This window comes from Oryctolagus cuniculus, chromosome 16, assembly GCF_051225735.1.
Source record: "Oryctolagus cuniculus isolate XC-2025 breed Fujian yellow rabbit chromosome 16, ASM5122573v1, whole genome shotgun sequence".
Classification (NCBI taxonomy): domain Eukaryota; kingdom Metazoa; phylum Chordata; class Mammalia; order Lagomorpha; family Leporidae; genus Oryctolagus; species Oryctolagus cuniculus.
The window spans coordinates 23,009,469-23,033,015 of NC_142882.1; the positions used below are offsets into that span (position 1 = coordinate 23,009,469).

General features: G+C 61.6%; 1 protein-coding gene across 10 annotated transcripts in view; it reads left to right on the top strand.

Annotated features, from left to right (window-relative positions):
- Positions 1-22,493, top strand: part of CACNA1A (calcium voltage-gated channel subunit alpha1 A) — a 211,952-nt gene extending 189,459 nt beyond the window's left edge. For 3 of the 10 annotated variants that reach the window (XM_089315016.1, XM_089315014.1, XM_089315019.1), the window contains 16 exons: positions 1,327-1,443; positions 1,535-1,600; positions 1,678-1,793; positions 4,595-4,745; positions 5,136-5,263; positions 7,219-7,315; positions 9,575-9,680; positions 15,602-15,709; positions 15,838-15,938; positions 16,727-16,830; positions 16,933-17,071; positions 17,198-17,311; positions 18,494-18,529; positions 19,337-19,526; positions 19,623-19,888; positions 20,776-21,637. In XM_089315016.1, coding sequence (XP_089171142.1) covers positions 1,327-1,443; positions 1,535-1,600; positions 1,678-1,793; positions 4,595-4,745; positions 5,136-5,263; positions 7,219-7,315; positions 9,575-9,680; positions 15,602-15,709; positions 15,838-15,938; positions 16,727-16,830; positions 16,933-17,071; positions 17,198-17,311; positions 18,494-18,529; positions 19,337-19,526; positions 19,623-19,888; positions 20,776-21,489 — 2,553 coding nt within the window. In that variant the 3' untranslated portion in view covers positions 21,490-21,637. 10 annotated transcript variants of the gene reach the window in all.
- The last annotated feature ends 1,054 nt before the right edge of the window (positions 22,494-23,547 follow it).

Below are 23,547 nucleotides of genomic sequence, written 5' to 3' on the forward strand. Positions count from 1 at the left end.
ACAAAAAAACACGGCTCCAAAGACCCAACAGTGCTGGGTTCGATTTTGGTCCATTGGAAAATTATTATTATTAATTATGCTTAATGATTACACCCTCCTGCCCCCTCACTGGCGTCCCCTTCATTCCCTCTTAGGTCATGAGCATCTGCGTAGGCCACGCCCACCGTCCACTTAGCTCTCTGGCTTCCGGGAGGAGGTAGAGGCAGCGACAGGACTTGGGGCAGGGTGGGGGGGTGGATCTTGGAAGCAGAGGCAGGGGCCACCCAGGGAGGTCCTGGGGGCTGGGACGGCCGCACCCACCTCCCCGCCCCCAGCACCGGCCCCTCGGTGGGACCCTCCACCCCCCGGGGCTGATAGCAGTGCACCTGCCCACGGGAGCTGAGTCGTTCCTGCTTCCCGCAGGCCTGGTCCCAGAAGCTGAGAAGCCATCCCCGAAGGGGGTAACAGGGCCCCAAATGCATCTTCTCGGACTCAGCGGGCAGCGAGGACTCGCCCTCCAGCCGAACCGCCCCAGCTCCTCCCCGTGTCCACCCCCTTCCCCGCTCGCCAAGCGGGTAAGAAATGACGCTCTCCCCCCTCCCCCGCCCCTCGCTTCTCCCAGGTTGGCTTGGCCGTGGGGTGAGGTCAGGGCGGGCAGGAGCGGGCGTGGGCAGCTCGGCAGGGCAAGGGCAAGGGCGCCCGGTGAGTCCCGCGACAGATGCATTTCTGGCCCGGAGCGGAACCCCCGCACGTGTCCACCGAGGCCTGCGCGTGCTGGCCGCCCCTCTCCCCCCCACCCCCGCCGCCGCCGCCGCCGCAGCCCCCCGCCCCGCCCCGGTGTATGTTGGCGCCTCGTACACGCGTGACGGGCTCCGCGCAACTTGACCCGCTTGCCTCCTCTGGTCTCAGTGCATTTGGTTGTTGGGAGAAACAAAAAAAAAAAACATCTAGATTTTTTTTTTCCTGATTGGATGATTCGGATGTATTTTCTGTTCTTCGTTTTCTGTCCGTTCCTCTCTCCTCTTTTTCTTTTTTTCTTTTTTTTTCCCCCATTGCGGGTGGGGCTGGCAGGGTGGGCTTCTGCTTGTTGAGTTTTTCCTCCTCGCCCCCCCACCCCGAGTTTTTGTTTTTTGTTTTTTGTTTTTTTTCCCTCTGCACCATTGTCTCAATAGCGCGCTCTCTCTCCTCTCCCTCCTTGTTTGGGGGTCTGGCTTGCTTTTATTTTATTATTTTATTTTTTCTCCCTGTTGGTCGGCTTCGTGTTCGGGGCCTCTGAGTGGTGGCGGCTCTGAGCCCCTCGGGGGGCGGGCGGAGGGTCACGCGCTGTCTCCCCTCCGTGTCCCGCAGAACAACTTCATCAACCTGAGCTTCCTGCGCCTCTTCCGCGCCGCGCGGCTCATCAAGCTCCTGCGGCAGGGCTACACCATCCGCATCCTCCTCTGGACGTTCGTGCAGTCCTTCAAGGTGGGAGCCCCGCGCCCCCGGCCCGCGGTGCAGGGGGCGGGGCTCTGCGCTCGCGCCCCCCGCCGCTGCTCACCGCCCCCGTCGCCCCCAGGCGCTGCCCTACGTCTGCCTGCTGATCGCCATGCTCTTCTTCATCTACGCCATCATCGGGATGCAGGTGCGGCCGGCGGCCAGGCAGGGGGCGGGGCGGGGGCGGGGCGGGGCGGGGCGCCCCTCACCCTCCCGATTCTCCAGGTGTTCGGCAACATCGGCATCGACATGGAGGACGAGGACAGCGACGAGGACGAGTTCCAGATCACCGAGCACAATAACTTCCGGACCTTCTTCCAGGCCCTCATGCTGCTCTTCCGGTGAGAGGGGGCGGCGTGCGCCGGGTGGCTGCGTCTCTTCCGGTGGGGGCGTGTCCTCATGCTTCTCTTCCTATAAGGTCCTGACCTGTTCCCTGGGAGGCGTGTCTTCACAAGTCTCTTCCGGTGGGGGCGTGTCCTCTTCCTGTGGGGGGGCGTGTCTTCATGTTATTCTTCCTATAGGGTCCTGTCCTGTTCCCTGGGAGGCGTGTCTTCCCCAGTCTCTTCCGGTGGGGGCGTGTCCCTACCCTTCTGGTCTGGGCTTGTCCTCATCCTGTTCTGTGGGAGGGGGGAACATGTTCTGTAGGTGAGGAGGCGTGTCTTCAGTCTCTTCCGGTGGAGGTGTGTCCACTTCCGGTGGGGACAGGGGCATGTCCTCATGCTTCTCTTCCTGTAAGGTCCTGTTCTCTTCTCTAGGAGATGTGTCCGCACCAATCTCTTCCAGTGGGGGCGCCTCCTCATCCTGTTCTGTGGGGGAGCATGTTGTGTAGGTGAGGAGGCGTGGCTTCATGCCTCTCTTCCGCTAGGGACGTGTTTCTTCCGGTTGGGGGCGTGTCCTCATGATTCTCTTCCTATAGGGCCCTTCCTGTTCCCTGGAGGTGTGTCTTCCCCAGTCTCTTCCGGTCGGGGCGTGTCCTCACCCTTCTTTTCTGGTCAGGGCGTGTCCTCATCCTGTTGTTGGGTGGCGTGTTCTGTAGGTGAGGAGGCGTGGCCTCATGCTTCTCTTCCAGTGGAGGCATGTCCTCATCCTGCTCTGTGGGGGGCGGGTTCTCATCCTGGAGCCTGGGGAGGTGTGTCTTCATCTTGTTTTGGGGGGGGGCATGTTCTGTAGGTGAGGAGGCGTGGCCTCCTCCTGTAGGGGCAGGGGTGTGTCCTCAGCCCTCTCCCCTGGGGAGGCGGGGATTCTTGGCCATGCGGTCCACCCGTGGCCCTCTGTCATCCTGGCTGCACACGAGACCTGCTGCCTCCGGGCAGAGGTGTGTCGCTGAGCACTTGCTGGACGCGAGGCGACGCCTGCCCGAGGTCCCGCGTGGGCGTGGCGATCCAGCGCCTGGGAGGCAGCAGGTGCAGTCGCGTGGGAGACCTGGATGGAGCTCCGGCTCCTGCCTGGCCCAACCTTGGCCATTGCAGCCATCTGGGGAGTGACCAGCAGATGGAAGACTTTCTCTCTCGTGCGTGCTCTCTCTCTCTGTAACTCTCTCAACAAAAAAAAAGATGAGGTACTCAGCCATTCAGGTTAAAAGGGTGGATTCTGAGTACACTTGGCCAGGATTTTTTAAAAGTTTTTTTTTTTTTTTTTTTTTTTGGCCGGCACTGTGGCTCACTAGGCTAATCCTCCGCCTGCGGCGCCGGCACCCCGGGTTCTGGTACCAGTTGGGGCGCCGGTTCTGTCCCGGTTGCTCCTCTTCCAGGTCAGCTCTCTGCTGTGGCCCGGGAAGGCAGTGGAGGATGGCCCAAGTGCTTGGGCCCTGCAACCGCATGGGAGACCAGGAGAAGCACCTGGCTCCTGGCTTCGGATTGGCGCAGCGCAATGGCTGTAGCAGCCATTTGGGGGGTGAACCAACAGAAGGAAGACCTTTCTCTCTGTCTCCCTCACTCACTAACTCTGCCTGTCAAAAAAAATGATTTTTTTAATCAATATGAAGGGTGTGGAGCTTGTAGATGATGTCCTGTGGAACTTCGGGAGAAGTGGGTAAGGGCGGGAGCTGTGTGGATGTTGGGAGAAGATAGTCCAGGTGGGGGCGTGGCTTGTGCTAAGGCCCTGAGTCAGAGTCACCTAGAGATGCCTGTCACCTGGAGGGAGGGGAGTGTTCAGACAGCAGACGGGGCGCAGGGCACCCAGAGCCCCATCAGAGTGCCAGGTCTGAGTTCCACTGCCCACACCCTGGGAGGCAGCAGGTGGTGGCTGGAATCCACGCGGGAGTCCCAGAGTGAATCCTCCGCTCCTGGCTTCCACTCTGGCTGCCGTGAGCTTTGGGGAGTAGACCAGCAGATGGAAGCTCTCATTCCCCTCCTCAAAAAACGTGGGGGTGGGGACACTGACATTAGCATTTTTTAAAAAAATATTCAGCCGGCGCCGCGGCTCACTAGGCTAATCCTCCGCCTAGCGGCGCTGGCACACCGGGTTCTAGTCCCGGTCGGGGCGCCGGATTCTGTCCCGGTTGCCCCTCTTCCAGGCCAGCTCTCTGCTGTGGCCAGGGAATGCAGTGGAGGATGGCCCAAGTGCTTGGGCCCTGCACCCCATGGGAGACCAGGAAAAGCACCTGGCTCCTGGCTCCTGCCATCGGATCAGCGCGGTGCGCCGGCCGCAGCGCGCCGGCCGCGGCGGCCATTGGAGGGTGAACCAACGGCAAAGGAAGACCTTTCTCTCTGTCTCTCTCTCTCTCACTGTCCACTCTGCCTGTCAAAAAAAAAAAATATTCACTTATTTATTTGGAAGGCAGAGTTCCAGAGAGAGAGACAGAGCGCTCCCATCCCCTGGGTCACTCCCCAGCTGGACACAGCAGCCAGGGCTGGGCCAGGCAGGATCCAGGAGCTCCATCCGGGTCTCCCACGTGGGCGCAGGGGCCCAAGCCCTCGAGCCGTGGACTCTGCCTCCCAGGGTCCACTGTAGCGGGTCCACTGTAGCAGGAGGCACTCAGCGGTGGGAAGCAGGTGTCCTAACCACTGGGTTACACGCCCCCCTGGGCACCGGCTCCCTGTGGACTTTGCCGCAAACTCCTCCTGCCTTGGGCTCCCAGGAAGCAGATCCCAAGTGGGAGACGTGGGTGCTGGGTCCCCTGATGCCGCCCTCCCCGCCCCAGGAGCGCCACCGGAGAAGCCTGGCACAACATCATGCTGTCCTGCCTCAGCGGGAAGCCGTGCGACAAGAACTCGGGCATCCTGACGCCTGAGTGCGGCAACGAATTTGCCTATTTTTACTTCGTGTCCTTCATCTTCCTCTGCTCCTTCCTGGTGAGTCCGGGAACTCGGGGACCCGGAGGGAGGGCAGTGGGGAGGGAGGAGCTGGGGGGTCTCCTGGGTGCTCCCCACCCCTGCAGCTCCCACACACACACACGCTCCCCACTGGGGACCTAACGGCCGATCTCGGTTCAGCCTCCCAGAAAGGAGCCAGGGCAGGTGCGGGAGGAGGCGGGCCTTCCCTCCCCCCATGCTGTCAATCACCTTGTGTCTCTGCCACTCCCTTTCCCATCTGCGCTCTGTCCTCGTGGGAGTGTCTGACCCCGTCTCTGCCCCCTCCTCTCTGTTCCCTCCCTCCCTCTCCATCTGGGGCCTCTCTGCCCTCATCCCCTCCCCCCCACCATCATGGCTCCCCACTCCCCTCCCCGCCCCTCAATCCGACAGATGTTGAACCTCTTTGTGGCCGTCATCATGGACAACTTCGAGTACCTCACGCGCGACTCCTCCATCCTGGGCCCCCACCACCTGGATGAATACGTGCGGGTCTGGGCCGAGTACGACCCTGCTGCTTGGTAAGGAGCCACCGCCCCCCACCCTCTGGCCACGCCCCCCGCCACGCCCCTGGGACGTGGGGTCTCCCCGGGGGTCCCCAGAGGGGGGGTCTCACGGTGGGTGGGGGGAGGGGTCGCTGCAGAAGGAAAAGATCGGATGAATGTACCTCCCTGTGTGAGGCCAGCAGAGGCTGAAAACAAGACTCAGGCTCCAGGGAGGAGGCTGGGGGGGGCCCTGGCCGCTCCTTGGAAGTGGGTGCCCCTCCCACCCACACAGACATAGGTCAGAGGGGGCCACAGGGCCACCAAGGGAGGGAGCTGGCCTGCTGGCCAGACACGCGTGCTCAGCGCCAAGCCGCGCCCCCTGCTGGCCGACTGCGGTGCACCGGTTAGAGCCACGGAAGCGAGCGGAAGACGCTGGTGCAGGGCGGTGGGGCTCGGGGCGTCCCCGGGCCGCAGCCCCTCGGCGGGTGGGGAATGCAAGGTCGAGGAGGCCACCTTGTGGGTCGTTTCCCAGCCGCACCCCAAGCGCACGAGGCCGGACTGACCCACAGGCTCTGACTCTTCCTCTTTTGATTTTAGATCCCAGCAGGTGCAGGCCGTTCCCCCCTCCCCAGTCTGTACCTTCCACAAGCCCCCTCCCCCACTCCCACCAGCAGTAGCCTGAGTAGGGTGGAGGAACCAAGTGCAGCCCCGCCCCCTCCCCTGCCCAGAAGCAAGACCCTCCCTCTGCTCCCCCAGGACTCTGCAGGGTGTCTGGGGACCTGCACTTGCTTGTCCCAGGTCTCCCGCCACCCCCACCCGCCCATTCTTCACACGGCCTCGGCCGGGGGTGGGGGTGGGGGGGCGGGGAGCCGGTGTGGACACAGCCTGACGCACGCCCCTGCCCCGCCCCACTAACGGCCTCTTTTCTCCCTTACAGCGGTCGCATCCACTATAAGGATATGTACAGTTTATTACGTGTAATCTCTCCCCCTCTCGGCTTAGGCAAGAAATGTCCTCATAGGGTTGCCTGCAAGGTTTGGACTTCACTGAAACCTGCTAGAGTCGATGGAATGTGTGGCTTTTGAGACCTTAAATATATATATTTCATATATATATATAAAAAGACAGGCCTCTTCCTGTCCCTTCTCTCTCTCTCTCTCTGTCTCTCTCGCATTAACTAGCAAACTCTCTTAGCCAACAGAATGCAGGCCTGTACTGTAGGCTCCGTTAAAGCATGGAACATAAAATCGGGGTTCCTTTTTTTCGGCCATCTCTGCTTGCTCTCCTGGCTCAGGCTGTCCATCCTGGGGTCTCCTACGGCACCCCGAATCAGACACAGGCCCTCTGCCCCGCCCGCCCGCCCGCCACCCCCCCCCCCGGGAGGGGGTGTAACGGACTGCGCATCGCCCCCTTCCCACCACTACCCTCCCCTGCCACTACCGCCTCCACGCTCCGCCCCCCTCCACCCCCCAACTCCCCCCTCCGCCCCCCACCCCCAAGCCAGGCCCGCTCAGAGACCAGCCTCAGAGGACGTGAGCCAGCTCCGACCGGGTCAGGGACCGGGTCAGGGACCGGCAGGCACCTGCTGCGGGGGCTGGGGCGGAGGGGAGAAGCGAGGACCCCGCCCCCTCCGCCTCCCACGGGAGTTCCCAGCACTGCGCGGCGCTGAACCTGACTTTCTCTCTCTCTCTCTCTCTCTCTCTCTCTCTCTCTCCCTCCCGTGCTGGCAAACAGTGAAATAATCTTTTTGGCTTTTTTAATTCTCTCTTCTTCCCGTTTCTCCCACCCCTGCCCCTACCCCGTTCCTCTTTTTCTTTTTTTTTTTTTTCCCTCCATTTATTTGACATCTTCTGTACTCCTGTGGTTCGTTGGTTTTTTGGGTTTTTTGGTTTGTTTCCTTGGCTTTTCTGTCTTCCCACGCCGCCCCCGCCCTTCGGGTTTGGTTCTCGGTCCCCACTGCTCGTGTTGTGTTCTGTTTCCGGTACTGCCAGGGGACGCATGCTTTACCGGGACATGTATGCGATGCTGAGACACATGCCCCCACCCCTGGGTCTGGGGAAGAACTGCCCGGCCAGAGTGGCCTACAAGGTAGATTGACCGTCTCCCAGGGCAACGGTGCCGCCGGAAGTACCCGGCCAACTTTTTTTTTTTTTTTGGTTTTTTTTCCAACATTTCCTCTTTTTCTTCTTCTTGTTTTTTTTTCTTTGCTCCTTGAGTCAGTGGATCCTCACCTGCCCTTTGACGCGTGTCCGTCTCTCTTGATTGTGCCTTCGTGTTCTGAGACTCTATTATGGCGACACGTCGGGGGGGGGGGGCTGAGGAGGGGGGAGAGAGCAGAGCCCAGATGCCCTGGAGCCTGGCCCCACGTCCACGACCACCACCACCACCATCACCCCCGGCCCCCACCCAGGCCGGAGTCTCCCAGCTTCCAGACCCCACTGCGCGTGCGCGCGCGTGTACACACACACACACACACACACACACACACACACACCTGAAGCTGATCTCTGGATTAAGGCCTTGGAAAATTCGACATCCCTGCAGCCTCCCTCCCCCACCCCTCCCCCTCCCCCCATCCCTAACCTCCTCCTCCTCCCCCACCACCACCCACCTCGAGACGCCTCTCCATTTTTTCAGAGTGGGCAGGCGGGCCGCAGCTGGACCCCTGGACGGTGGCACAGGGACGCAGGCCATGCTCGCTGCCTTGGCGGGGTGCCTGGGGCCGAGGGGGGGTGTTGCATGTTGGCTGAGGGAGCGAGGGTCCTGCCACCAGGCGGTGGGGCTGGGCCACCCCTCCGGACCCCCCTCCCACACCTCCCCCAACCCCGCCCAGTACTGGAATCTCTCCGGGCACCCAAGGACAGATACTCTCTGTTCCCTCGTCCCCACCCTCATCATGGCAAGTTCAGGGATGACCTTTGAACCCACCCAACGCCCCCATCACCCCGTTCTCCCTCCAACCGTGGTTCGTGCCCCCTCCTCGTCTGTCTCCCTCCGCTCGCCTCCTCCCCTGCAGACCACCCGTCCCTTCTCTCTCTCTGTCTTTGTCTCTGCCTCTCTCTCGGTCTCTGCGTGGCTGCGTGTGAGAATGCATATGCCCAGCCCAGGCGAGGCAGGGAGAGCTCTCTTGCTCTCGCGCTCCTGGTGACCGGCCCACCGGGCCCCTTGACACAGGACATCCTTTCTCTGCCCACCGATGTGATCCCGTCACCAGCAGCAGGACTGGCCTAATACATGTGCACATGCCCTTTGTGCAGTGCACAGCCTGTGCAGCTGTGCACAGCGGCCTGTGTGTGCTCCTCTCTCTCTCTCTCTGTGTCTCCCCCCACCCCGCCTCCCTCTGCACCCTACCCCGGTTCCCTACCCTGGGTTTCCAGCGCTCATCCTGTCTCCCCTCCTGTTTCCAGCCCTGGTGTCTGAATCCCACGCCCCCCCCCCGCCGCCCCGTGAACCCCCAAATTTGCTCTCATCTCCGTTCCTTGTCTCGCCTAGGCTGGGTTGCGCGTCCACCCAGCAGCCGCTTCCCACACCACCAAGTACAGGGGTTAGGTGGGGTGGAGTGGGGACGGGGTGGGGGGGCCAGAGCCCCTGCCTGGGCCGCGGGAACGCCCCCTCGCCTCCCCTCCCCACATTCCCCCCATACCCCTGCCATGGCACAAAGACCCAAGCCCCGGACACGCCCCCGAGACCCACATCCCACGGAGCTATGAACGAGTCTCGAGATTCCGTCTGCATGCGCACGTGTGTGTGCCGGTCTCTGTCTCGCTGCACGCCCTATCCGCCCGCCCGCCTGCCTGCCGCTTCTCTGAGGAATGGTGTGGACCGTGCCCTGCGGGGCCGAGCCAGGAGTGGGGGCGCGGAGCCGGCGTCCGCCCGCCCCCACGCCGCCCTGGCCCTGGCCGTGGCTGTGGTTGTGGCCGTGGCGCCCTCTGCTGGCTGCTGCACGTACTGCGGGGAATCCGGCTTGGCGCTGCTTTTCTCTTGTGGGGGCGGGGGCGTGGGAGAGAGGGGGATGGGCAACACCGTCGGAGCCGTCAAGGAGAACTCTGGGGCAGGGCAGGGCAGGGCAGGGCAGGGCAATGACAAAATGACTAATGGATGGATGGATGGATGGATTGATTGATGAAGAAACCAGGGGCCTCCTAAGTCCAGGAGCGTCCCAGGGCGCCCCTTGCTGGCCGCCCAGGGTAAGAGGCGCGTCTATGCCCATCTCTGCCTTGAGTTCTTCCGGGGGCTCCCATGGAGTGGGGTGGGGGGCGTGTCTGGAGGGCGGGGCTCTCCGGGGGTCCTGGGGGGCAGAGGGGCGGGGACAGCAGCCGCCCCTCACGGCGGATTGGTTCTCCGTAGAGGCTCCTGCGGATGGATCTGCCCGTGGCCGACGACAACACTGTGCACTTCAACTCCACACTCATGGCTTTGATCCGTACGGCGCTGGACATCAAGATCGCCAAGGGTAAGGCAGGGGCAGGGCGGTGGCGTCGGGGAGCGCCGGGGGCCGCAAGCCGCGACCGGGTTTTCTCTCGCTGGCCTGGTCCTTCATCCTGCGAGGTTCGCAGGGCACGGCAGCTCCCACTTGGGGTAGGAGAGGACTGTGAGGGAGGTGAGGTGATGACGTGACCAGGGACCAGCAGGTGCAAAGCCCTGAGGCCACCACGCAGAGTCCAAAGCAAAGGGCTTTAGGACTGGTCACCCTGGGGATGGGGGGCCGGGCTGGGGGCCACTGGCGCCTCTCAAGCGAAGATGACGAGGTGAGATCCTCCTGGGAGTGGAGCCACTGCCTGTCTCCCCCGCACACACACCCCCACCCCTGCCATGACTGGGGGTGGGGGGTGGGAAAGGGCTGGAGACCCAACAGTGCTGCAGTGAGAAGCTCAAGGCTGGATGAGCTTGGCCAAGGTCACAGTTTGGGATCCGCTCGTGGCAAGGAGGAGGAGCCACTCTACCAAGAGGCCAGAGAGAGGCTCAGGGGTCTGCACAGGGAGCTGCCTGCCCTACCCCCAGGACTGAAAGACCTCCCCCCACACGGAGCTCCCGAGACACAAACCCAAGAAATCACACTCGGGGCCGGGGGAAGGGAGGGGCAGGTGCAGGCGTGGACCCAGCAGGACGGACCCCGCAGGCTGGGCTGCTGACCGGGCAGCTCCTGCTGATAGCATTTCTTTTTTAGAGAGCTGTTTGAACAACAGAGAGAACGTCCATCCACTGGCTCACTCCCCAAAGCCTGAAATAGCCCAAGCCAGGAGCCAGGAGCTTCTTCCAGGTCTCCCACGCAGGTGCAGGGGCCCAAGCACTTGGGGCATCTTCTGCCGCCTTCCCAGGTGCATCAGCAGGGAGCCGGATCGGAAGCAGAGCAGTCGGGTCTCGAACCTGTGCTCCGATATGGGATGCTGGCATTGCAGGCAGACTCAGTAATGCCCACCCCGCCAACAGATTTTTAGCCAGGAGACTGGAAAGGCTCTGTGCTCCTCAGCTATTCATCACAACAACAAAACAGCCAAGGAAACTCACTTGAAAAAGCAGAAAGATGGACTCGGTCCGCAGTCTGGGCGGGTCCCGTCCAAGGTCAGGCAGGTTCTGTCTGTGTGCGGCCCCTGCTTAGGGCTGCAGGTCCCTGGCAAGCCAGGAAACAGAGACTTCACAACCAGCCCTTCCCTGAGGGCAGGCGCTTGGGCTCAGTGGGGCAAAGCCACCACCTGCAACACCGCATCTCACATGGGCGCTGGTTCGAAGCCCGGCTGCTCCACTTCCAATCCAGCTCTCTGCTATGGCCCAGGAAAGCAGCAGAAGATGGCCCAAGTCCTTGGGCCCCTGCACCTGCGTGGGAGACCTGGAAGAAGCTCCTGGCTCCTGGCTTCAAATTGGCGCAGCTACAGCCATTGCAGCCAACTGGGGAGTGAACCAGCGGATGGAAGACCTCTCTCTCTCTCTCTCTCTCTTTATTGCCAAGACAGAGAAAGGGCTCCCGTCCATTGATCCACACCCCAAATGCCCACAACAGCAGCGACAGGGCTGGGGCCAGGAACCCGGAACTCTCGCCACATCTCCCACGTGGGTGGCAGGAACCCAAGTTCTTAAGCTTCCCCCTGCTACCTCCCAGGGTGTGCACAAGCAGGGAGCTGGCAACAGAAGCAAAGGCAGGACTTGAACCCAGGGCTCTCTGGTACAGGATGCAGGTGTCCCAACTGCCATCCTAACCACCAAGGCAGATGCCTGCCCTTCTGCCCTTCTGTCCACGCTGAACAGTGCCTGGGCAGCACAGGGATGTGGAACATTCCAGAACGTTCTGGAATATTCTGGAACATTCCAGAACTGGAATAGTCTGACATTGTTCTTGGGGGTCCAGGAGAAGGGCGGGGCCCTCCACGTCTCTCTGCCTCCCCCCTCTGCTGTGCCAGTCTCATCCAGAAGAAACGGGAAAATCCTTTCAAGGCCCTTTTCCTTCTGCACGTCGTGTCTGGAATTCCCTCCCAGAGGCTCAGTTTCCCCTCCCCTCTGCCCCAGGCGATGAGGTATGAACCACCTGTCTGGGATGAGTATCCTGGTACTTGTGACACTGGCATCCCATGGGAGAGCACAGGTTCAAGTCCCGGCTGCTCCACTTCAGATCCAGCTCCCCGCTAATGCACCTGGGAAAGCAGCAGGTGGTGGCTCAAGTGCTGGGGCCGCTGCCACCCACATCCTAATAACCATGAACAGCATTTGGGGATTCTATCTGAAGGCTGGTTTTGTTTATTTGAAAGACGGAGGGAGAGGGAGCAACAGAGCTGGGTCTTCCATCCGCTGGTTCGCTCCCCAAACGTCCACAGCAGCCAGGGCTGGGCCAGGCCAAAGCCAGGAGCCAGGAGCTCCATGCAAGTCTCCCACGTGGGTGATAGGGGCCCCAAGTACTTGGGCCATCTTCTGCTACCTCCCAGGGTGCACACTGTCAGGAATGCAGGGGTCAGGAGCCACAGCCGGGTATTGAACCTATGCACTCCGATATGAGACAGAAACGTTTGAACTGTCAGATCAAACGCCCACCCCACTCCCCAAAGAATGGCTTTTAAACATTTAGAAGTTCAAGTTCAAGAGACTGAACTTCTGTCTCCCAAGGGGCCGTAGCACCGAGCCACAGTAGACAAGACAAAGCTATTCAGAAAATAAAACACTGGCCAGGTGTCAGGATTCCAGCTACAAAGGGGATTTTCCCAAGAGTCTCCCACAATCAGCCTTGAACAGCATGGGGACTGCTGAGACTCTAGGCCCACAGCCCCCTGCAGAAAGAATGTGGAAAGAACGACCGGTGAGGTCGCCCTCTAGTGGGTGAGATGGGGAGCAACCTGAAGGAGGAGGTGAGAAATGGGGGGACAGGCATTTGGCACAGTGGTCGGGACCTTCATATCCCAAAGTGCCTGGGTTCAAGTCCCAGCTCCACTCCAGACACTGCATTCCTGCTCATGGGCACCCTGGGAGCCAGCAGTGATGGCCTGAGTCCTTGGGCCCCTGCCACCCACGTGGGAGACCCGGATGGAGCTCCTGGCTCCTGGCTTCAGCCTGGCCTAGCCCTGGCTGTTGTGGCCATCTGGGGAGTGAACCAGCAGATGGAAGATCTCTCTTCCCTCCACCCCTCTTTCAAATAAAATGGGAGAAAAAAATAAATTTGTTTAAAAAAATGATGAATGATGGTATGAGGGTGGGATCCACATAGACATTTGTAGAAAGAATTTAAGGCAGAAACAGCCTTGCAAAGGCCCAGGGGCAGGAGCGGGGGGCGGTGTGTGTGGCTCAAGGGGCGGGAGCAGAGGAGGGAGAGGGCCTGGCTCTGGCTCCCGCAGGCGCCCCCTGGTGGCTGTAGCTGGGACAGACTTGGGAGGGTGCAGAGCCGTTCAGGATCCTTGCTCCAGAATAGGGTGCAAGCTTTACCTGTGCATTGATTTTTTTTTATCTAGTAAATATAAATTTCCAAAGTACAGTTTATGGATTACAATGGCTTCCCCCCCATAATTTCCCTCCCACTCGCACCCCTCCCATCTCCCGCTCTCTCTCCCATTCCATTCACATCGATTCATTTTCAATTATCTTTATATACAGAAGATCGATTTAGTATATATTAAGTAAAGATTTCATCAGTTTGCACCCACACAGAAACACAAAGTGTAAAATACTGTTTCAGTACTAGTTATAGCATTACTTCACATTGGACAACACACTAAGGACAGATCCCACATGAGAAGTAAGTACACAGTGACTCCTGTTGTTGATTTAACAATTTGACACTCTTGTTTATGGCGTCAGTAATCTCCATAGGCTCTAGTCATGAGTTGCCAAGCCTATGGAAGCCTTTTGAGTTCACCAACTTCGATCTTATTCCGACAGGGTCATAGTCAAAGTGGAAGTTCTCTCCTCCCTTCAGAGAAAGGTACCTCTTTCTTTGATGGCCCCGTTCTTTCCACTGGGATCTCACCCGCAGAGATCATTCATTTAGGTCTTCTTCTTCTTTTTTTTTTTTTTTTCAGAGTGTCTTGGATTTCCATGCCTAAAATACTCTCATGGGCTCTTCAGCCATATCCGAATGCCTTAAGGGCTGATTCTGAGGCCAGAGTGCTACTTAGGACATCTGCCATTCTATGAGTCTGCTGTGTATCCCGCTTCCCATGTTGGATCGTTCTCTCCCTTTTTTGTTCTATCAGTTAGTATTAGCAGACACTAGTCTTGTTTGTGTGATCCCTTTGACTCTTAGACCTATCAGTGTGATCAATTGTGAACTGAAATTGATCACTTGGACTAGTGAGATGGCATTGGTACATGCCACCTTGATGGGATTGTATTGGAATCCCCTGGCATGTTTCTAACTCCACCATTTGGGGCAAGTCAGCTTGAGCATGTCCCGAATTGCACATCTCTTCCCTCTCTTATTCCCACTCTTATATTTAACAGAGATCACTTTTCAGTTAAATTTGAACACCTAAGAATAATTGTGTGTTCATTACAGAATTCAACCAAAAAAAAAAAAGTGGGAGGCAGGGGACTGATGGGAAGGAGAGACGCAGAGGGACATTGGGGGCACCCATGGTGGGAGGGGGCGGCTGTTTAGCCTGTGCACGCCAGTTGTGGAAACAGTGAAATACTCCTATACTCCTCTGGCCCCTGTCCTGCCTGGCTGTGTCCAGCACCTCTGGGATCCACATCTGGCTCAGCGCAGGGTCTGTGCACCTGCTGGTCAGTGTCTGTGATGGAACCCAGGGTTGGAATCGCTGGCAGCCCCCAAGGGCCTCCAAGGCACGAACCCTAACAGGTGCATTTCCCACTCCTGCTGTGCTACCCCTGGGCTGTCCCACAATGAGCAGATGCTGCCCCTTGTGTCACCAGCCACATGGTGGGAGGAGGCCCCGATGGAGTTCTGGGGCAGCCCTGGCTGCTGTGGGCATTTGAGAGAGTTGAACCAAAAATTGCAGATCTCTCTTGGTTGGTCTGCCTTTCAAATAAAATGAAAAAAAAAAAAAAAAAACAACTCATTACTTGTCCCCTCCCCTAGCAAACACAGGCAGGGCAGGAAGGACCAGACCCTTCCCTCTCTGCCTCCCTCCCGGCCCCCACGGCCAAGGAATCAGCTTCAGACCAAGGCCAAGTTCACGGCTGGAGACACCTGGGAGAGGGAGGAAGAAACCTTGGTCAGGGAGGCCTCACTCTGTGCTCACTGGGGATGACTTCATCTAGTCCTAGCCACGCCCCCAGAGGCCCCGCCCCCAAACACCAGCATCCCACGGAGTTTGCACACACACCCCCTAATGCCTCCCAGCAGGGACAAAACCTGCAAGTGCGGGTGGACCTCATTCAAGGTGTGCACACCTTCTGTTGGCAAACCAACAGGTGAGGCCAGTCCCAGAGCACCGTCATTCCCCCGAGGCAGGTGGGGAAACTGAGGCGCGGAGAGTGAACTGGAGACCCTCGGTTTCAAAGCGCAGGAGGCAGGATGGGTCTGACTCACCGTCTTTAACTGCTCATCTGTTTGAAAAGCAGAGAGAGACAGAGAGAGAGAGAATCTTCCATCTGCTGGTTCGAGTCTCCAAATGGCCTACAACTTGCCAGGGCTGGGCCAAGCCAGAAGCCAAGAGTTCAGAACTCCATCTGGGTCTCCCACGGGGGTGGCAGGGACCCAAGCACTTAGGCCGTCTCCCCTGCCACCTCCCCAGGGGGCCTCGATCAGAAGCAGGGTTTGCCAGGACCTTGCTCTGCTACGGGCTGCAGGAATCCCAAAAGCAGTGGATTCATCTGCCTGCCCCGGCCAGGGACCAGAGCCCGGGCAGCTGTGCCCAGAGCTGCCTCTGGACCAGGCTCTAGGGAGCCCTGGAGAGAGCTCCGGCTAAGGGTCTGTGTGTGCCACGCCCCCTACAGGCGGAGCAGATAAACAGCAGATGGACGCTGAGCTGCGCAAAGAGATGATGGCCATTTGGCCCAACCTGTCCCAGAAGACACTGGACCTGCTGGTCACACCCCACAAGTGTAAGGGCCTAGTCTGGGGCTCTCGCTCCTCCCCACCCCAGGAACTCCGATCCACCCACATGGGGAGGGCGCCGGGATGGGGAGAGGACGGGGTGGCACAAGTGAGCTTGCCCTGTGCCCCCCCCCAGCCACGGACCTGACAGTGGGCAAGATCTATGCCGCCATGATGATCATGGAGTACTACCGGCAGAGCAAAGCCAAAAAGCTGCAGGCCATGCGCGAGGAGCAGGTGCGTGCGGGTCTCCCTGGTAACGCCGGGGCTGCCTGCCTGTCCTCACCCACTCTGGGAACCAATCGGAGCAAGGGGTGGGGTTGGGGGTGTGGCCGAGCTCAGGAGCCGGTCCCTGTGCTGTAGGGCCAGGGAGCGAAAACCCAGGTCAGTTTGGTTGGCGTCACCGACACTTATGAAGCGCTTACTGTATGCCGGCTGCTGCTTTTTATTTCATTTTTATGTTTTGGCCTTGTTCAGCTGTGAACAAAACAGAGCAGAAGCAGGGGACAGCTGAGCAGAGGCTTGGAGGAAGAGTGGAGGGAGGGAGCCAAGGGGTTATCCAGGGAAAGGCGCCCCGGACCAGGGGCCAGCAGCCAGTGCAAAGGCCCTGGGGTTGGACTTTGCCTGGTGAGCTTGGGGGGCAGGAGAAGGAAGTGGCCAAGCACAGTGCACCAGAGATGAGGGCAGGGAGGTGGCATGCCAGGTCCTCCAGGGCTTTGGTGGTGAGGGACGGGGGCCACCACAGAAGGCTCCAGTTTTTGCTCCGGGGTTAAGCCGCAGCCAAGGAGCTAGAGACTGACTCAGGTGCTCGCTGGCGCCCTCTAGTGGCTGTGCGTGGAGGTGCGGGCAGGACCCGGTAAGGCCGGGTGGGATGCCAAGGGGCTGCAGCCCGTAGGATTTCGCCCACCATGCCCCCTTGCCGGGGTGCGCTGAGGGTGCCGTCTGCAGCCTTCGGCCGTGTGACCTTGGCCACTGCTCCCATCTGTCCCCATGCCCCGTGCACCTGCTCCTTGTCTGCTCCCCAGAACCGGACACCGCTCATGTTCCAGCGCATGGAGCCCCCGCCGGATGAGGGGGGCGCCGGCCAGAACGCCCTGCCCTCCACGCAGCTGGACCCGGCAGGAGGCCTGTGAGTGCCGCTCTGGCCGCGGGGCGGGAGGCTTGCACGCCCCGGGTTGCCGAGGCTGGCGCTGCCGCTACCACCACCACACTGGCCTCTGTCACCTCGCAGGATGGCTCACGAAGACGGCCTCAAAGACAGCCCATCCTGGGTGACCCAGCGCGCTCAGGAGATGTTCCAGAAGACGGGCACGTGGAGCCCGGAGCGCGCGCCCCCCGCCGACATGGCCGACAGCCAGCCCAAGCCTCAGGTGCCTCTTTGGGCCGGCGCACGGCTGCTGGGGCGAATCAGCGAGGAGAAGGGTGGAGGAGGGGTCCGGGCGGTGGCTCACGGGGCCTCGCCCACCTTCTGTCCCCGCCCCCCCCCGCCCCCGCAGTCCGTGGAGATGCGAGAAATGAGCCAGGACGGCTACTCGGACAGCGAGCACTGCCTCCCCATGGAAGGCCAGGCCCGCGCCGCCTCTATGCCCCGCCTCCCCGCCGAGAACCAGGTGAGGGCTTTTACCCAGCGCCCTGGGGCTGCAACCCCCGCCAGCGCCCTGGTGGAGTCCGTGAGGATGGTGACCCCCCACCCTCTTCAAGTGCCCCCACTCCTAATCCTAGGCCCCAGCCTGCCGAAAGAGGCCCCCTGCCGGCTCCTTGGCAGGTGCGGGCCCCGCCCCCTCCCTGCCCACACCTGTACGTGTCCAAGCACACGTGGTTTCTCTCTGTCCTGTTTGGGGGGGGGTGAAGAAAGGGGAGAAAATGTGGTAGATGGGCGTGACAGGAGAGGAATCCGTCCAAAAACGCATGTCGCAGAGTCACATGTGGACACGCACGTCATACCTACACACGCGTGTACACACATGCACACACGCAACGCACATGCGCACAGTGGAGGAGTGGTGGGTGGGTCTGGGGCGAGCTGAGGGCGGGACTTCCTGTCGGGTCTGGAAGAGGGCGGGGCGGGTAGTAGGCGGAGCCAGAGCGTGTGCCTAGCACCTGATACGCGTGTCTGATTGGCTGCTTGGCCGGCTACCGCAGCCCACTCGGCATGGAGGCAGGTGGGCCCTCGCTGCGTGTGTCCCCGGTGCACAGGGACAGCCAGAGGCATGGCTGGCTGCCCAGTTGGCCAGCAAAGCAGGAGCCCCACCCCTACCCCGGGGCAGGGGGTCGGCGTGGGGTGGGGAGCCCTGAGAACAAAAAGGCAGGGGTCAGCATGTCTGGCTGTGACGAGCTTCATGTGGCTGCTCTGTGCCTGGCTGAGCCGGGGGCCGCTTCTGGGCCTGGGCTCTGGCTGCTGCGCACCAGGGGGCGGGGCCAGAGGCGGTGCATGCGAGCTGCACGGTCCCCCTCCCACAGGAGTGAAGGGCCCCAGGAGAGAGTGGGGGACAAACCCCAGCCGGAGTCAGAGCCCTCCCGGAGGCATGGCATGAGCCAAGGGCCTGTGGCCGCGCTGCCCTACCTGTCAACCTTGTGCCTCCGCCATCTGTCTGTGTCTCCTGTCTGTCTCCAGTGTGCCCGAAGCGGGGATGGCAGGGGAGGCGGGGACCGTAACCTCTCCTCCTCCTCCTCTCTCCTCCCTCCCTCGTCCCCACTATTTCACCACCTCCATCCACTCGCTCTCGCCTGCCTTTTATATTTATGTTTTTTTCTGTTTTTCCTGTGTGCACCGTCCCGTGGGGCTGTGACAGAGGAGAAGGGGCCGGCCACGTGGGAGTGATCTCAGTGTATGTATCCTACCGAGCTCGGCTCTGGCCCCCTCTTCCTCCCCACCCCCCCTCTGGGGAGTCCCGTCATCACTCTGCCCGCCCTCTTTCTCCCATCCCACCCCTTCTTTGCAGCTCACGCCCCTCGGCCACCCCCCACGGAGCCCCCCTCCTCGTGTGTTGTGTCCTCCGTGTCCAAGGGGCCATCTCCACCCCCACCACCCACTCTCTTCTTTCCCAAGCTTCCCATTCAGGGATCCTGGACCCCTCACGCTCCCAGAAGCCGATCTGGTCTCTCTCTCTCTCTCTTTCCCTCTCTCATTGCACCTCCTCCAACCCTCACTCTGTCCCTTCCAGCACCACTGGGCCTTAGCCCCTGACTGCTACAGGCTGAGCAGTGAGGCCACTCCCACCCGCCCCACCCCCGGGGCAGGTGCAGCACCCCAAGGCCAAGGATCTAAAAGGGGGAGGGGAACCCTGCTTATCCCCAGGGTGCCTCAGAGGCCAGGGTGTCCAGAGTCAAGGGTGTCCTGTTAGCCAAGGAGGCGTGTGCTTGGTGCTGAGCAGAGCAGAAGGGGTCCCCCCCAGGCGGTGGCCCCGCGAGGCAGGCCAGGGTGGGCAGATCCCATGGGGGCCAGTCCTCCGCCCCACCCAGGAAGGACCCCCGGAAGGAGCAGTGCCCCCATGCACCGCAAGCCACATCCCAGCCTCCGGACCGTGGCATCCCCCCGCCCCGGGCCAGCCAGCCAGGCACCAGGCAGGCAGGAAGCAGGGCGCCCCCCGGTGCGCGCCGCTGAGCCCGGCCGCCGTGGCCTGTCCCGTCCCCAGACCATCTGTGACACCAGCCCCATGAAGCGCTCGGCCTCCGTGCTGGGCCCCAAGGCGTCCCGGCGCCTGGACGACTACTCCCTGGAGCGCGTCCCACCCGAGGAGAACCAGCGACACCACCCGCGGCGTCGCGAGCGCGCGCATCGCACCTCCGAGCGCTCCCTGGGCCGCTACACCGACGTGGACACAGGTGGGCCGCCCCCGTGCGGGGCTCCCCTCCGAGGCGGCCCCCACCGTGCGCACGCGCCCTGCCCGCTCACCGCCCTCTGCGCGCGTCCCGTCCCAGGCTTGGGCACGGACCTCAGCATGACCACCCAGTCCGGGGACCTGCCGTCCAGAGAGCGAGAGCAGGAGCGCGGCCGGCCCAAGGACCGGAAGCACCGGCCGCATCACCACCACCACCACCACCACCACCCCGGCCCGGCGGCCGCCGACAAGGAGCGCTACGGCCCGCAGGACCGGCCCGACCATGGCCACGGCCGCGCCCGCGCCCGGGACCAGCGCTGGTCCCGCTCGCCCAGCGAGGGCCGGGAGCACACCACGCACCGGCAGGTGGGCGCGGCCGCGGGACCCCGCCCCCCGCGGCGAGACCTGCTGGGGGAGGGGCGGGGAGGGGGAACGGGAGGGGAGGGCCCCGCCCCCGCCCCGCCCCCAGCCGCACGCCCACCGCCCGCCTCTCGCTCCGCCCCACCCCATCACCTGGCTTCCCCCCTTTTCCTTCCGATTCTTTCTGTCCTTTGGACGCACCTGTGAGTGAGGTGGGGGAACACCGCGGTCTTTAACCCCGAGACTTACAGGAATCCATTTCTCATTTCTCTTCTCACCTCGTTGTGTTGGTTTCTGACCCCTCTTCCCGCCCACCCCGTGCCTCCCTGTGGCTGTGGCTTTCTCCTGTTTTCCGTTCAAACGTCCTGTGGCTCCGCCCCTCCGCGCCCCCCCATTTCCCTGCACCCCTCCCGCCTCCCTCCCCTCCCCCTCCTCCCTTCCCTCCTCCTCCCCTCCCCCTCCTCTCCCTCCTCCTCCCCATTCCTCTCCCCCTCCCTTTACCCTCCCTCATCTTCTTCCTCTCCCCCTACCCCTCCGCGCCCCCTTTCCCTCTCCCCCTACTCTTCCACTCCTCCTCTTCCTCTCCCCCTCCTCTCCTCCTCCTCCTTCCCCCTCCTCCCCCTCTTCCTCCTCCCTCCTGCCCCCACTGTCTCCCCCCCTTCTCCCCCTCCCCCCTCCTCCCCCTCTTCCTCCTCCCTCCTGCCCCCACTGTCTCCCCCCCTTCTCCCCCTCCCCCCTCCTCCCCTTCTTCCTCTTCCCCCTTCTGCACCCACTTCTCCTCCCCTCCTCTTCCCCCTCCTCCAACTGCCCCCCCCGTGTGTCTCCCCTCCCGTCCTCTGGTCGATTTCGTTGTATCTTTTTTTTTGATTTCCTTTGTTTCAATTTTCGTGTAGGGCAGTAGTTCAGTAAGTGGAAGCCCCGTCCCTTCTACGTCCGGTACCAGCACTCCGCAGCGGGGACGCCGCCAGCTCCCCCAGACCCCCTGCACCCCCCGGCCACTCGTGTCCTACTCCCCCGTGGTCCGCAAGGTCGGAGGCGTGGGTCCCCCGCAGCAGCAGCAGGCGGTGGCCAGGCCGGGCCGGGCGGCTCCCGGCGGCCCTCGGAGGTACCCGGGCCCCGCGGCTGAGCCCCCGCCCGCTGGGGGCCACGGCGCCGGCCGCTCGCCGGCCTTGGAGCGGCGGGGCCCGGGCGCGGCCCGGGACGAGTCTCCCCGGGCGTGTCGGCACGGCGGCGGCGGCGGGGCCCGGTGGCCCGCGTCCGGCCCGCACGCGCACCCGCACTCGCACACGCACGCGCACGCGCACCCGCACGGCTACTACCGGAGCTCCGACTACGACGAGCCCGAAGGCCCCGGCCGCGGCAGCGGAGGCGGCCTCGGCGACGACGAGGAGGTAGCGGCCGGGCCCTACGCCGCGCCCCCGGGCCCCGCGAGCCGCTCGCCCAGGACTCCCCGGGCCGCGGGCCCAGCGTGTGCCTCGCCCGCGCGGCACGGCCGGCGGGTCCCCAACGGCTACTACCCGGTCCACGGACTGGCCAGGCCCCGCGGGCCCGGCTCCCGCAAAAGCCTGCACGAAGTGTACAGCGAGAGCGACGAGGATTGGTGCTAAGCCCCCCACCCCCACCCCCGGGCGAGCTGGCCCCGCGCGCGCACCCCGCGCGCACCCCGCGCCCAGGCCCAGGAGACTCCCGGAGTCGCCGAGGGGGCCGGCGCTGGACCGCGAGCGCAGGGAAGGGGGGAGGGGGTCCCCGAGCCAGCGCCCCCTCCCCCTAACCCCCCCGCAAAGGGGTTGGGGTGTCGCGTGCGGATCAGGGCCGGGGATCCCGCAGACAAAAGACAAACCACGCAGCCAAGAGATCTGGAATCCACGCAACCATTTCTGGACAACTGTGGGGACACCGGCACCGCACACGCACGCACACACACACACACACACGCACACACGATCACATTTTTAAAAGAAAACGGGGAGACCGCGATCATTTCTATTGATGAGTTTTATCATCTGAACTGAAGCTTTCCTCTTCCGGCTGAGGGCTGCCGAGCGCGGCCGCTAGGGGCGCACGCGAGCGCTCGCCGGTGATTTTCCAAACCCGCTGGGGGCCTCGGGCGCGGACTCGGCCGCTAGGGGCGCACGCGAGCACTCTCCGGTGACCTTCAAGACCTGCTGGGGGCCTCGGGCGCGGACTCGGCCGCTAGGGGCGCACGCGAGCTCTCGCCGGTGATCTCCCAGACCCCACTATTACTGCCTGCAGGAATCAGCTTTAAAAAAAATAACAATAATAATAATAACAAGAAACTATTTTAAAAAGGACAAAAAAAAATCAAGGATCGAGGAAAAAGCATTCTTTTCTGACATTTGATCTTGCTTGAAATAACAAAAGAAGAAAAAATACCAACACAAAACCACCACCACCTCCACCTCCGATTCCTTTGCTTCTATTTTTTTGGATATTTTTTCTCTTTTTTTTTTTCTTTTTTTCTTTTCTTTTTTTCTTTCCTACCTTGTTTGAAAGCTGTGGGCTTGGGACTGTGAATTATTGCATGACAACAAAACAACGACAAAACACACAAAAAAAAATAAAAACGAAGCGAAAAAACAGTTGAATTCAAGAGCTTTTTGGATAAGAGTGGTCATTGCCTCCCCTTGGCCCTGCACGGGGACTTGGGAGACCTGGGAAGGAGTTGGGGCTTGGAGGAGGCGGGGCTTGGGGCTTGGAGGAGGCGGGGCTTGGTGAGTTTCCGGAAGGAGAGATGGACAGGGGTGAGGAAGAAGCTGTCCTGGCTGGGAGTGCGGAGCAGTGCCCTTCACCCCCACTCCATGCGCCCATCCAAAAAGCTTAGGAGCAGCCTTCCTAGACTATTCTAGAAGTCTGAACTCAGAAGCACTCGTGAACCCCAATGGATAGTAGAATGCCTCTTGGATACAGCTGGCACCCAGGGCAGAAGAATCCAGAAAGCTTTGCCCCTCTGTGCCTCTGACACACCTGCTGCCCCACCCTACCCTACTGGAGACCTGTGCCACAAACTGGAGAGAGCCCTCAGTGAGGTCACAGGCCAGACCCTCTGCAGGTGGCAGGAAGCAGTCACCCCTGGCTCACGGTGAAGGCACAGGTGGCTGGGGACTGACAACCTGACTTTCTGCTACGTTCAGCCTTCTCTGGTGCACCTGCTACCTGTACCTGCCTGTATGCACCCCCACACCCACCCCCAGCAGCCTTCCAGAAGCTGGGCCACACAGAGGAAGGCAGTGAGGGACACTCCTCACCCCATCACTAGGTCCTCACCTCCGTGCCTGTCTGGGGGATGTTTCCGTGAATAAAATCGACAGCCCCAAACCAGCAAGTGTGCAGTTAGGAGCCAAAGGGCTGTGTCCATTCCCGTAAGCAAAGGGCGTCACTGCTCATCGTCTGGCTGAGGGCTTTTCTTTGGCCCCGTAAGGAAAATGCTTGCTTGTTTGCAGAAAGGGGTTTAGGACAGCTCACAAAATCTGTAGCTGAGAAGTGAGCGATCCTCAGGGAGTACCAGTGTGGAGTCCAGCTCCCTGCACACGCACACCCTGGGAAGCAGCAGGTGACGGCTCAGGTGCGGGGGTCCCTGTCGCCCCCGTGGGAGACCCGGATTGGATTCCAGGCTCCTGGCTTTAGCCTCGCCAAGACCTGGCTAT